We start from the raw sequence: 13,149 nt of genomic DNA, 5'->3' as shown, positions 1-13,149 counted from the left end.
TGTTCCACAAGTGTGGTGCAGCAGAGCAGAAGGCTCAAACCCCCATGGTGCAGAGCTTAGTACTGTGGACACGGAAGAGCAAGTTGCTGGCAGATCTTAGAGTGCGGGTGGAGGTTTCTTGTATGATCAGTTCCTGTTGGTAGGGAGTTGCAAGTCAATCCTGAAGCAGACAGGGAGCCAGTGCATTGATAACAGTTTGGTGTTATATGTTCGTGTTTTCGCACCAGGATCCTGGTAGCTCTGTTCTGTGTTCTGCATCAGCGCCTCTGGATGCTCCTGTCAGGGATCCCTGTGAAGACCACATTGTAGTAGTCCAGTCTTGAGGAGATAAATACCATGAACAAGTTTCTCTGCATCTGGCAGGGTTAAAGAGGGGCATAGTTAAGAGATATTTTTGAGATGGTAGAAAGCTGTTTTGCATAGATGTCTTATTGGTCATCAAAAGTCAGCTGAGGGTCAAACCTAACACCCAGATTAGTGACTGAGGAGGAAAGGGGTATGTCCTGGTCGTCAAAGGTGAGATGAGGTATGGGGGATGATTGAATCTGGTGTGGAGTGCCAATAAGAAGAGCTTCAGTTTTGCTGCTGTTTAAGTGAAGGAAATGTGTGCATCAGCATCAGCTGGCATCGGCAGGTCAGTCACAGCCCTTAGCAGAGCTGTTTCAGTGTTGTGTGCTAAATGAAAAGCTGATTGATATTTTTCAAAAAGGTTGTTGTATTTAAGGTGGTCCTGAAGAAGCAACCACCTTCTCCAACACCTTGGACAGGAACAGGATGTAGGAGATGGTTCTAAAGCTGGCAAGAACTTCTGGGTCCAGGGTGGGCTTCTTAAGGAGGGACCGGATGACTGCGATCTTGAGTGCAGATTGAACAATAGTGGTTTAAAGGGCAAGATTTACAGTTTGGGTGATCGGGGGGCTGAAAATGTAGCCTGGGTATACCCATGCTCTCATTCCAGCGAGATTCTACTTCGCTCAGAAAGTTAGCATGGCCACCAAGACAACATTTTCGCCTGAGATAGGGAACCAATCACAGAACGGGGAGGCGGGCTCAAGGCGATAATGACCGCAGAGCAGCTCTGTTTACATCCAGCATGGCGGACAAGGAGGTGCAGCAACCAGGCACGGTCTGGTGTTAGCCAGGCTACTGAGAATGGGGATGTATGATTTGAGCAGAGCTGTGGGAATGGCATCCAAGGCACAAGTACAGGGTTTCATCTTCTTGAGGATTTACTCAATATGGCTTTACTGGACACTGTCTGAGCTGAGATTCAGAGTGGATGTTGTTGAGCATGGCTCTGAAAAAGTCAATAAAGCTGTTACATTGCTCTTCTGTAGCCTCTATTGGGGAACATGATAATGACTTCAGCAGATGATTTCTGATGGAAATTTCTTTTTTAAGGTTGACTGTGACTTAGTATCTTTAAGGGTCTTTGAGTAAATCCTTTGATGTTCACGGATGGCCAGTTTGTGGACAGCGAGTCCAGAGCATCTCAAGCGTCATTCTAGGACACATCCAGCTGTTTTTATTTTCCGCAGGTCATGAGTGACCCAGGGAGCAGAGCGTGAAAAATGTACCTTGTGCATGTTGACAGGGACATGAAGATCAAAGACACTGCTCAGAGACATATCGGGGAGTGCCAGTAGTTTATCTACTGATGCAGAAGCTGAGCAGGTGATTTGCTGGAGGTCCATAGTCACAATGGCTGGGTCAATCCTTTTCTGGTTCGAAAAAGCATTTGATGCTTAGGTTTAGTAGAGGGTGACAGGGATGTTAAACCCATTGAGACCAGTTTGTGGTCAGACACACCTGATGATAGACCTGACCTTATTGATGGGGGCGGAATCAGTGATGACCAGGTCATGTGTGAGCCCCAAGGTGTGAGAAGGTTAGTCAACATGCTGCTTCAGACCAAGACACTCAATCAGACTCAGGAACTACACTGCAAAATGACAGGAGGGGTTGTCAACATGTTTATTCATATCTCAAACAATGACAATGTTGGTAGACATGAAAGGGAGTGTGGTGAGGAGGTTTTGTGTGAAGCACCGTCATGGAGTACAGAGGTTTACTTTTTAGGGCAAGACATTTAATTGAAGAAAGATCAAGCATTGGCAGGAGAGATAGTTTCAGTTCAGCCCGCTGTATAATTGCAAAACCACCACCATGGCCAGAGCTACAGGCTTTTTCCAGGCCTCATTAAGCACAGAGTAGTCTTGTGGTTTATACCAGGCTTCAGTTAGGTACATGAAATCAAGCCCCTTGTCCAAGATGTGGTCATCTTGAGCAGGGACTTATCGGTGAGAGATTATGTATTAAATAGTTCATGGTGGTAGGAGACAGAGCTAAATATGGAAGTCTCTGCAAACTTCAGTTCACAGTGATCCACTTTATATTTTACATCTTGCCTGGTATAGGGTAGTCTCAATGTTTCCTATGATGGCGCCCAAGTTTGTTTTCCTTCTGTATTCCACATTGAAACCACAGCATGCGATGTAATGAGGTCTGTTTCTTAAAATCCCACACTCCTGGCAGCAGGTTAAAAACCCCTTGTCAGGTGTAATTACAAAGCTGCATAAACTCCATAGCTGTATGGCAGTGTAGGACATCATATGGTAACAGCCACAGTCACAGTCACACATTGGAGATCATTACAGCAAACATGAGGGGAGCTCCAGTTGGGGGGAAAAAAACAGTCACTAGAGTTTGTCAATGACAGTGCAGTTCTGGGTGATTTTCACGCTGATAGAAGGTAATTGGGAGGCAGTTGGCACTCTGTGGCACACCTGAGCTGGCAGGCTAGAGGAAGACACTGTTGTCCTCCGGAGAAAAGGAATCCCAGTAGAGCTGGTAGAAAGCTCTTTACGTTGAATAATCCAAAAATCCACAAATCCCTGCAGAAAAGATATGCAGTACTTTATTTAGTTAATCCAAAGTCCACCAGTTCGATAGAATGGATTCCAACTCAGGGAGTGACCAAAATATGTAGACAGAAAACAGAAAATCATAAAAAGCTCAACCAAAATGCAGGAAGGCCATGTTATTCATGCAAACAGTGAAGCCCACAGTCAATTGTCTATTTAGCAGCCAGTATTGCCAAGTGTTCCCTCGTAATGCAGAGTAGCCTTTCTCCCACTGCAACACAAGCACCAAAACAAACACATGTGTGATGTCAGCCAACATAATATGCAATACAGGAGAGTATGTTCCTTCAGAGTAAGAATATGCAAACGTTTGACCTTTAGTTTTACTTACACTGTGCTTTCTTTGATTATAACTTTATAATCTGTCTGTCACTGGGTCTCTCCATCTTAGAGCATTCCAAGTTTAACTCTGTTGAAACTTGTTTTAGCAGAATACTGTGTTTAAATTAAAGCTGAACCGTATTGTACTTGAAAGGCACTTTAAATTACATGTCTTAAAAAATTATATTATGTCATGTCTATGAATTCCTTAACATCATGTTCTCTTTAGGACGTTTGAATTCCTCTTACATTCAAATGGTATTCTTTTGATTAAGTGTTATTTGCCACAATGAAGTATCAATTATGTTAGATATATGGAAGTAGAAACTGTAACAGTTATTAATAAAGTTACACCCACATTATAATTACATTGTCTTCACACATGAATGTCACATATCTATTTTATATTTGTTAAACTTGTAAAAAGTACTTTTCAAAGCATATTAATGAATGTTTGGGTACCTAACAACATGGTAATTATTACTTGGTGGAGTAATAATTTCTTTGAAATAACCCCTGGTAATTACATTGCTTCCAAAGACTTGTTAATATGCAACTGTGCATGTTCACACTTTGCTGCAAACTGTGTGTGCTAGAGCAGGGGTTCTCAACCTTTTGCAACTTAAGGCCCACTTCTAATAGTTAAAACATTTCCGAGGACCACCTTCCAAAATAAATGAGAAAAAACATCACATGACAAAAAGAGGAGGAAGAATAAACTGGGATGTGAATATGTGTTATGCTGTCAGCTGTAATGACCAAAATAAATATTCTGCTTACCCTCAGTGAAACACTTGAGCTTGCTTCTGGGAAATAATGAGATCAAGTCGCGGTGGGATGGGTGAGAGGCTGACATGCAGAGTAGCATTCAAAATTGCTTTCAGTTTGTTTCTTGCCTTTGATTTTGTGACAGCCACAATGGAAAACCCTGAATCACATAAATAGGTGGTGGTGAAAGGCAAGAGAAATTTGATTGCCACAGAGAGATATTGACTGGCAGCCAGGATCCAAAGTGAAGCGAGGTCAACTTGCTGCTGTCTGCTCATAGTTCCATCAGTTCATTTTCCAGCACAGTGGACAGAGCCACATCTTCTCAGCAGGATCCACAGAGATAGGATCCAAAATCCAAATGTTTTCATGTCGTGGGTCCTCTGGGATGTAGTCTGCAAACTTTCGTGGCAACTGAGTCAAATGCTGAGTTATAGCACTGGATATGTTCGGATGGGGAGAGTCTTCCAAACTTTCACTTAGGAATCAAAACATATCATATTGTCCCTACTTGACTCATCTGTTCCAAAGAATAAGCCCTTAATTTAACCAAAAACACACTTGCATTAATATATTGCTGATTTAACTGGTCAAATATTTCTTATAAGTAGGCCAGTTTTGCACAAACCTTATCATAAGTATAATGCTCAGTAAGAGGGGAGTGCTGTTCTTCTGGTCCATACTACCACTAATTTTTTTTCTCAGGTAGACTTTCCCTAAGTAAGAAATAGAGCATCCACTTGGCATCTGGCACCATTTCTTGGATCTGTTTGATAAAACCATTGATGCAGCGCCATCTGTACAAACACCTGTACCATATTTCCAATGAAGACCTTTTTCGGCGAAGTAATCATTGAGGCAACTCATTACATTATCTACCGTTTTTCTAGAGGGTAGATAGACAGTAGATCGTTGTGAAGAATACTGTGCCTGTAGCAACTTACAACAACTAACAATAAAATGGCATTGCCAACGTCAGTCAACTTGTCCAGATGTATGTCATCACTCATGTCAACAATTCTTGTGCTCAGAGTGTCATTGGAGAGTGATGTTGACTGAATTTTGGTTGCAGATACCTAGCCCAGTAACTCTTGGCACATATCCACAGCGCTAGGCAAAATAAGCTCTGCTGCGATCGTAAAGGGTTTATTGCTATGAGCAATGCAAGCAGCAACCATATATCTATCTTTCAAGTGGATTTTGACTTTGAGTTGTTAATGTACTGATGACTTTCTATTGTGTCTGTAGCCCATCCCTTTTCCTTAGGAAATATTAGTTTTCGCAACACATCCCAGGTTGTTTGTGGTTAAATGTCTCTGGAGCTTCAATGGTTTTAGCACTCATTTGACAGGATTTCCCCACATTCAACACACTGTGCTTCTAGCTCAGCAGTACTGTTTGCCATTATGAAACCAAATTTAATGTATTCAGGGTCATATTTCCTCACCACACACTTTGGAGCTTTTACTGGCAAAGAGTTGTCTCCCACATCCAGGCATGTGATTGGCAAAAGACAAAAAAGCAGGAAGATAAACAGAGCGCAGAGTACAGAATAGCATTATATTCACAATCAAATTAATAGTTCAGTCCGTACAGTTAAAGAAATCAGCTAAAAATTTAATTTAAACATATTTTGTTCTAGAACTCCAAGTAACTTCTACACATGTATAAACTTTGATTTCTCCAGCAGAGGTTTCGGTAGATTTAAAGGACGTTTTAGAAGCACACACCTACTGATCATTACTTGGAAAGCTTAATATCTAAAAATTTGAGACCATAAATAACTACTTTGAGTCGATTAGAAACAGTTTGTACCCAGTTTCACTATAAACTCTGAATCATCAATCTCACTGGTTAGAAGCAGAAAAATAACTTCAGCCTGAATTCTTCTCTTAATCTGGAGGCTTTAACTCATGTCCTCTCTCAGTGTTGGTGATTAACACCAGGATCCGAAACTGCATGAAAACTCTACTGAGTTGAATTGTTTACTTACAGCACAGATACACTCTGCCAACAAACTGCCAACAGCCACCGCTGCAACTAGGATTGTGACTATAACTGCATCACTGCAAGGTGATTTGATGCCTACTGTGGGGTTGAGCTAATAACGGTCATCATCACATTAAAAAAATAAACTCAGAAGTGCAGCAAGTGAGCCGGCAACCAAGATAGTGTAAATACTAACCCCAGTCAACAAGTCTTGCCAACATCCTCTCCATCAATAATAAACTAGACTACCCAAGACTGCTTTTGACCTCCCGGACGCAAAGGACAGACTGCTGTCCCCTCACCGAGACGTTGCAGCATGACAGTATCCCTGACTCCACCATCCAGCTAGCTGGGCAAACAGTTCTCCAGGTGAATAGGTTTGCTTCACTGTCAGGAAAGACCCAAAGAAAAAAATCCATATTGTCATAGCCCTAGCTACAACAAACAAACTCCACAAATCCATTCAACACTTACATCATCCACAGTTAGACACAGATGGCTGCTCATTCATTGCTGAATTACTAGCAAAACATCCTGGCACCAACTTCCTACTGGCAGCACTAGAGGTTATGGGTTCAATGAAATAAACAAAACTACATAATCAGCAAAAAGGCAGATATTCAGTCCTCAAAGGCCAGTGTGTAGGATTTAGTAGAATCTAGCAGTGAGGTTGCAGATTACAACCAAATAAATACCCTTCCATTCATGTCGGGGAACCTACGGTGATCACGAAACTCGCTAAAACTATGTCAAGCCCTCTCTACAACCAGTGTTTGGTTTGTCCACTCTGGGCTACAGTAGAAACATGGTGTTGCAACAGGATGGCCTCACTGGGAGGGTACCCGCTCCCAATGTAGATATAAAGGATTCCTTCTAAAGTAACAAAAACACAATGATTCTTATTTTCACGGGATTATACACCAATTAAAACACATTTGAATATTATTTTCTATTTCAGCCAATCCTGTTCAGGTAGATGTCACTAAATCTTCCACACTGGTCCTTTAATTTACCAAATGGAACACCATCCTCTCTTTGGCCGCACTTACATATTCTCTCCTTGAAAACCACAAACAGAATCAATGGCAAGAAATTTCTTTGGCGGAGCCTAACGCCCATTAAGAACACACTTGACTTATTGCCCATGATACAGACACAGCCTTAACTCAAGTTATACAAGGACCAGATGGCTTATAGCTACAGCCTCAGCACCTAATTTTTACCAGTACGCCCACAGGACATGACAACAGAAGTCCACAAAATATATGTAGAGTGGATGGGCAATCTTCTATGACCCCTCCAGTATCTTTATAACAGCCTCTCGAAAGGAATCTGCAAAGCTCCTGCAGAATCTGAGGTTTGACAACTGACCAGGGTCTCCCTGCCAGCACACTGGCAAAAGTTGTCAGGCTGAGCAGTATGGTGCACAGATATGTGGAACAAAGTCTTATGTACATAGTATCAGACTGCTACAGGACATTGAAGAGGGTTGTCAACTAAGATAACTTAACAATAATAGAGCCCTTAAAAATCTTAGGGCACATCTCATCCACTCCTGGCACCCTGCCACTGCAGAGTCTCTTCAATATCTCAATCAATGAAATGGGCAAGGTCATCCCCTAGTCTTCCAAGTCTGCCTCCTTCACAGAGGGTAGTTCATTTAGGTGAGAGTGCCTTTGCTGAACAATAGCCCCAGTTCAGGTGAGCAGTTCTCCCCCTCTGCCCAGAATAATCTCTCCCTTTACTGAGTTATCTAATGGTCCCCCGCCAATGGTATTAAGTCCTCAGGTGGCGCCCTAACCAGAGAGACTCTAAGAAGCCTAGAAATTCCAAACTGTACAGGCACAAACACACAAACAATAGTCAATAACAATAGAAAACTCCACAACCTGTGGAGTTTTTCTTGGAAAACTCCACAGGTTCGTGAGTATCACCAACCCACCTGGTGGCTCCAACCCTTGGGCATCTCCAAAAAAGAAGTGAATCCAACCCCTATCCAAGAGCATGGCATTTTGACTGTTGCTGGCAATGCAGTGACATGACAGAGTTTTATGTCTATAACTCATGAAATTGTAAAAAGAGCGATAGACATGATGTAGGTTTTCCCAAAAATCATGGCTGCTATCACTTAATAAGTATTGCTGTCTATTACTGTATGTATTTAATTACACATTTTTAAACATTTTCTATTATTTACGCAACACATTTAATGGATTTTGCAGAATTGGTGGAGGTATGCGTTCTCAAAGTACTCTCAAATATAATGATGTTTCTGTGGGAATATTCACATTAAATATTGTTTTATTGTTCTTTCAAAAAACAAATGAGTACGTTTTGCATTTTCACAGCTGCTGAATCAACACTACAAGATTTCACTGGTTAGTACACAGTGCCCATTTGTAAAAAAAAAAAAAAAAAAAAAAAAAAAAAACGTGTTGCTGCGCAAGTTCATTTACATTGCCCATTTTACCAAGATATATTTATTTGTATATGAAGTTGCTGATCCAGTTTTCTGCTGATTTAAGTATGTTACATAACACTTTTGATATTATATAATATGATATTATATAATACATATTTGATACATACCAGTTGCATGCTACTCATTGGGTTCTGAATTACCTCTGAAACATGGACAACATCCTCCTTCTGATTGCTTTGGCAACAGGCATGGGCACAATGTGGCTGCTTGACACATGCTACAGTGGCTAGATGCACAGTAACTGCACTTAAAAGTTTTTCTGACATGATCCATGTTCTGTTTTAATTATTTGCTGAGATGTTGGTTGTTCCCTACTGTTTAACCTACTCTACATCCATATGTAATGAGAGCATCTGCTGTTTTTTATACCCTGATCATCATGTTGTGCAGTTTTTGTTATTAATGGTCGTATAAGTATTTACCATTTAGCTTACATTTAGTGTACTACTTTCTTTTTCCAAAGTGCAACAAGGATGAATAGAGTGGTCCAAGGTATGGAAATGAATGGTTATGCATGATGTTAAATAATGCATCAAATACGGTCATGTCCTTGCTGACATTTTGCCCTGTGAATGAAAGCCAAGTAGTTTGTTGACTGCATCAAGAGCGCATGGTTATCACCTATGCAGTACAACTGACTGTAGGATTGACTGTGTAGAATGTGAAACTGAATGGTTTGATGCTTCTTCAGCTTCTCTTCCCTATCAAGTGATGTTTTATTATTGGCAACATGTATCTACTGGCATATGTGTTAATGTACTGTAACACCACAGCCTTAAGTCATGTTGATGAAAATGCATGACCATGAATATTGCCAAGTGGATGTTTCACCAGCAATATATAATGCCAGAATATTCTTCTCCTACTCTAAGAAAAGAAAGTTGCATCAAGCCAAAAGCCTGAAGCCCCTCCAAAAGAAAAAAAATCCCTTTGACAGTATGAATTGTGAAGGTTTTAACTTCTAATTTGGTACAATGAACTATGAGAACAGATTTTTTGTTTTAAACTGGTGACCTGCATGTTTGATGACCCCACAACACAGCATGCTTCAATGGCAGTGTGGTATATGTGAAAAACATTTACAACCCTGAGATGAGTCACATTACAGAGGTGACAACTGGGACAATGGGACATTAAGTGTTACTTACCTGTCATTAAAAAAAACATTTTGAAGCATATATTTATCATGTGAGAATTTCTTTCTACGCCATCAATTCAAAAGATGACTTTAAAATTATACAATGTCCTCCCCATGTTCTGTGTTTAATAAAACGCAAACCAATCTGATGACACTGAAATTGTAACTGACAGCCATGTAGCATTAACTGTCTGATGTCCCTCCTCTTTGTCTTATGATTTTGGCTCTTTCTCAGAAAAGACATGGTTTACAGATGAGCCAGAGAATACCCACCTGAGGACCATACAGATCAAGCCTGTGAATACCCTCTCCGTCAACCAAGTCAGTCAGTATAAATCCACAAGCAGCTTGATTCCACCCATCAGAGAAGCAGAAGACGAGTGCTGAGCTCCTGGACCCTCACTGACACCTGGACGCCTTGAATCCCAGAAGACTCATCGTGTAGGTGTCAAGCTGAGATATTTTAATCATCTGCAAACACAAATCATCATTGGCCATTAGATGGAATGAACACATAACTGCTTTCCTCATTCACTTCTAGAGCAAGCTTATTGTAAATGCAGATGTAGAATCCTACGATATACATCAAGACAATCATAGTCAAATGTGGCAACCCCACTTTACTATTAGTTTTGCACAGCTAATCTGTAGTGGTGACCAGACTCCATTACTTTTTTGTTCCATTTTGGGGAATGAGGGTCGCTTGAAGCAGAACAGTAATGTAAAAATGATTACTACAACTAAAAATGGTGATTATTATGATTACTGGATCACGATTTGCAATGAAAAAAGTTGCCTTTTTAGCTGTTGATGAACTACTACTACTACTGCATTTACTTTACCCAGTGTTGCAGAGTTATTCTGTACAGTATATTAAAATGTGTATTTTACATCCAGCTGCAATCCCACCACAATGGCATTGTTAGTGACTGACTCTCAGTAATTGCTTTGCCATTTGGAGCTAATTCACAACATTTGTGACAGTTATGATGGCCAGTGTCCATGTGTAAATGGCATTTGGCTCCAGCCTTATCTCTATCCATTTATATTTGTCTTATCTTTGCCTTTTTTTCTTTTTTTGTCATTTGTAATAAATGTTTTCATGTTGCTGTTTGGTTGCAATGTCCAAAACCCCAGAAATCTTATTGAGTAAAGCGTTCAAGTATCTACAGAGTTTCTCCAGGGGTACAAATTTAGGAGTATTCTTTTTCTATTATTTTTTTTTGTGTCAATAGCCAAATATGATAGAGCTGTTTTAATGGCAACTTTACGATGTAATCAAAACTCTCACACAGCTTCTAATACAATGGAAGAGCTATTCATTTATTTGAGACTCTAGCAAAGCCAAATACTATAATATAGCATCATATCATAAGTCTGTAGGAATTGAATGTGAAAGCCACATATCGCATGAAGTGGGCATCCTTAAGTCCTCCTTTGGCTGTAAGCACTGCCTGACACAGGATTGTCTTGGAGGCCATTAAGTGCTTGTATGTACTCCATGACAAATCCTAATGCCATAATCAGACATGTTCATGCTTTTTGTAGATACATGAAAAACAGCTCTATCATAAAACTCAGTTTGGGCTATTTATATGTTCTGAAAGCTTCTGTTGTGTTGGCAAACCATATCGGTGATCGCATATCTAATATATATATATACAAGACAAACAATTTATACACAGCTGATGAAGCACCAATCATTTGTTTTAGCAAGATAAGGCCAGAATGCAGAGCCAAAAATGGTCATTAATCATGTCTTATTTAAATAACAGAGCAAAGCTATATTGGCACTGTTGTCACTTTACTTCAGAATCAATGAAGGGGAAAGAAAGGTAAAGAAAACTAAAAGAAACAAAACTAGACAAGCAATCCATAATATCCTTAATTCACTGAGGATGTGTCACAGTCTAGCCTAGGATTCATGTTGGATGTGAGAAGAGAGAGGTTGTGACATTTTTACTGGCACAGAGAACATCCAAGCCATCCATCCCTCAGTGCCAGTAATGTGCCAGGCAGTGCTGAAGCCAATGGAGGACTCCAGAAGACCCACTGCTGCGAAAAGAGGCTTCTAGTTTGCTGAATTTAAGCAAAATCTACTTTTGCTATGAGACTGAGAAATGTACTTTACTCTTTGCTTTCCATCTTGCAAGCTCAGAATCCATTATTTAAAAGAAAGAAAAAAGGACTGTTTCTTAGATTGATGCTTTAAAATGATCAGATTTAATGTAATTCCCTGGAGATAACTAGAACTGTAGTAAATAATTTGAAAAGTCTTAAAACTATTTTTAAATAATCAATTATCAATAGCAGAGCCTGATAGGAATTCATGTTTTATGACATAATTTATGTGATCTTCAAAGAAATCTGTAAAGCTTAATGTAAGATATTTCTTTGTAGTGTGTTCTTGTTTGACAAATATTCTTGTTTGACAGTACCTGTGGGGTTGAGAGACATTTGGCATTGCGGTCTAGTTTATATTATTTTGTGCTTCTTTTTTTTTTAGCACATTGACTTGTCAGTACAATAAGAGTGCTAAGTTGATATTTCTGACTATGTCATAATACCCAATAATAAATACAGTTTATTGTCTTGTACAAATAGGCTTGTACATAAATTGTACATGATTTCATTTTGTATTTTCACAAATTAAAAAGCTGATGTATTGTGATCTACAGTATGCCTGTTTTTTCTTCAGATGGCCCAGCACATAATATATTACTTAAGAGCAGCTCTAGGCCACATTTTACTTACATGTATCACACAGGAACTATATAAAGCCGTATCAGTGATGACGACATAAGGCACTTTCTGATTGCCAGACAGATCATGTGACACTGGACACTTGGGTGCACCCTCTGGATAATGGCTGATAAAAACACTCTCCAAATTCTCACCTTCGGGATGGAGAGGGTCCATCATGTTGCTTGTTAACTTTACACACCATGGCACTGTGGGAGACTGTCAGAATGCCAATAATATTTACGGTCTAACACCTCGACACCACACAAGCAGCTAGAGAGGCCACTGGTTTTCCTGATCCTCCTGCCAGCAGCAGTGTCACCTTCTTGTAAGCAAACACATGTATCACACTAAAAAATATTACAACTAATGTTTACATCAACTATAAAAATAACTAAATGGATGTAATGGATTTAAAAATAAAGGTAACGATGCGGTTAGCACAATTATTATCAATTTGCCATATCAAATCATGATGATTGTCATTAATAATATTTCATTATCAACCATTATCACATACAGTATAGGCCCATAGCCTACAGTAGGGACATGCAGTAAAGCACTGATTTGTTCAAGGAATGTACAGTTGGCCAATCAGAAATAATCTCATTGGATGAAATTAGCCTACTTTTGTTTTAAAAAGTGTATATATTTGTATGATATTTGTTTTTTTTAGAAGGAAAGGAAACACAAATAAGATAAAAAATAGCAATCTGATTTCTTGTAAACTGATAACTTGTAATCTCATTACTCTCACAAAAGTAATGTGATTACTTGCAATCTGT

At 39.7% G+C, this 13,149-nt stretch overlaps 1 protein-coding gene across 3 annotated transcripts in view; it reads left to right on the top strand.

The window, feature by feature from the left end:
- LOC134003011 (calcium-activated potassium channel subunit alpha-1a-like) overlaps nt 1-12,287 on the top strand; it is a 94,750-nt gene extending 82,463 nt beyond the window's left edge. For 2 of the 3 annotated variants that reach the window (XM_062442095.1, XM_062442094.1), the window contains 2 exons: nt 8,948-8,976; nt 9,858-12,287. In XM_062442095.1, the coding sequence (XP_062298079.1) occupies nt 8,948-8,976; nt 9,858-10,009 (181 nt within the window). In that variant the 3' untranslated portion in view covers nt 10,010-12,287. The remainder of the gene's footprint in view (nt 1-8,947; nt 8,977-9,857) is intronic. The other variant, XM_062442093.1, reaches the window with a different exon arrangement.
- Nucleotides 12,288-13,149: the final 862 nt, after the last annotated feature.

Source organism: Scomber scombrus, chromosome 21 (assembly GCF_963691925.1).
Source record: "Scomber scombrus chromosome 21, fScoSco1.1, whole genome shotgun sequence".
NCBI classification, from domain to species: domain Eukaryota; kingdom Metazoa; phylum Chordata; class Actinopteri; order Scombriformes; family Scombridae; genus Scomber; species Scomber scombrus.
This window is presented reverse-complemented; position numbering and strand designations above follow the sequence as displayed.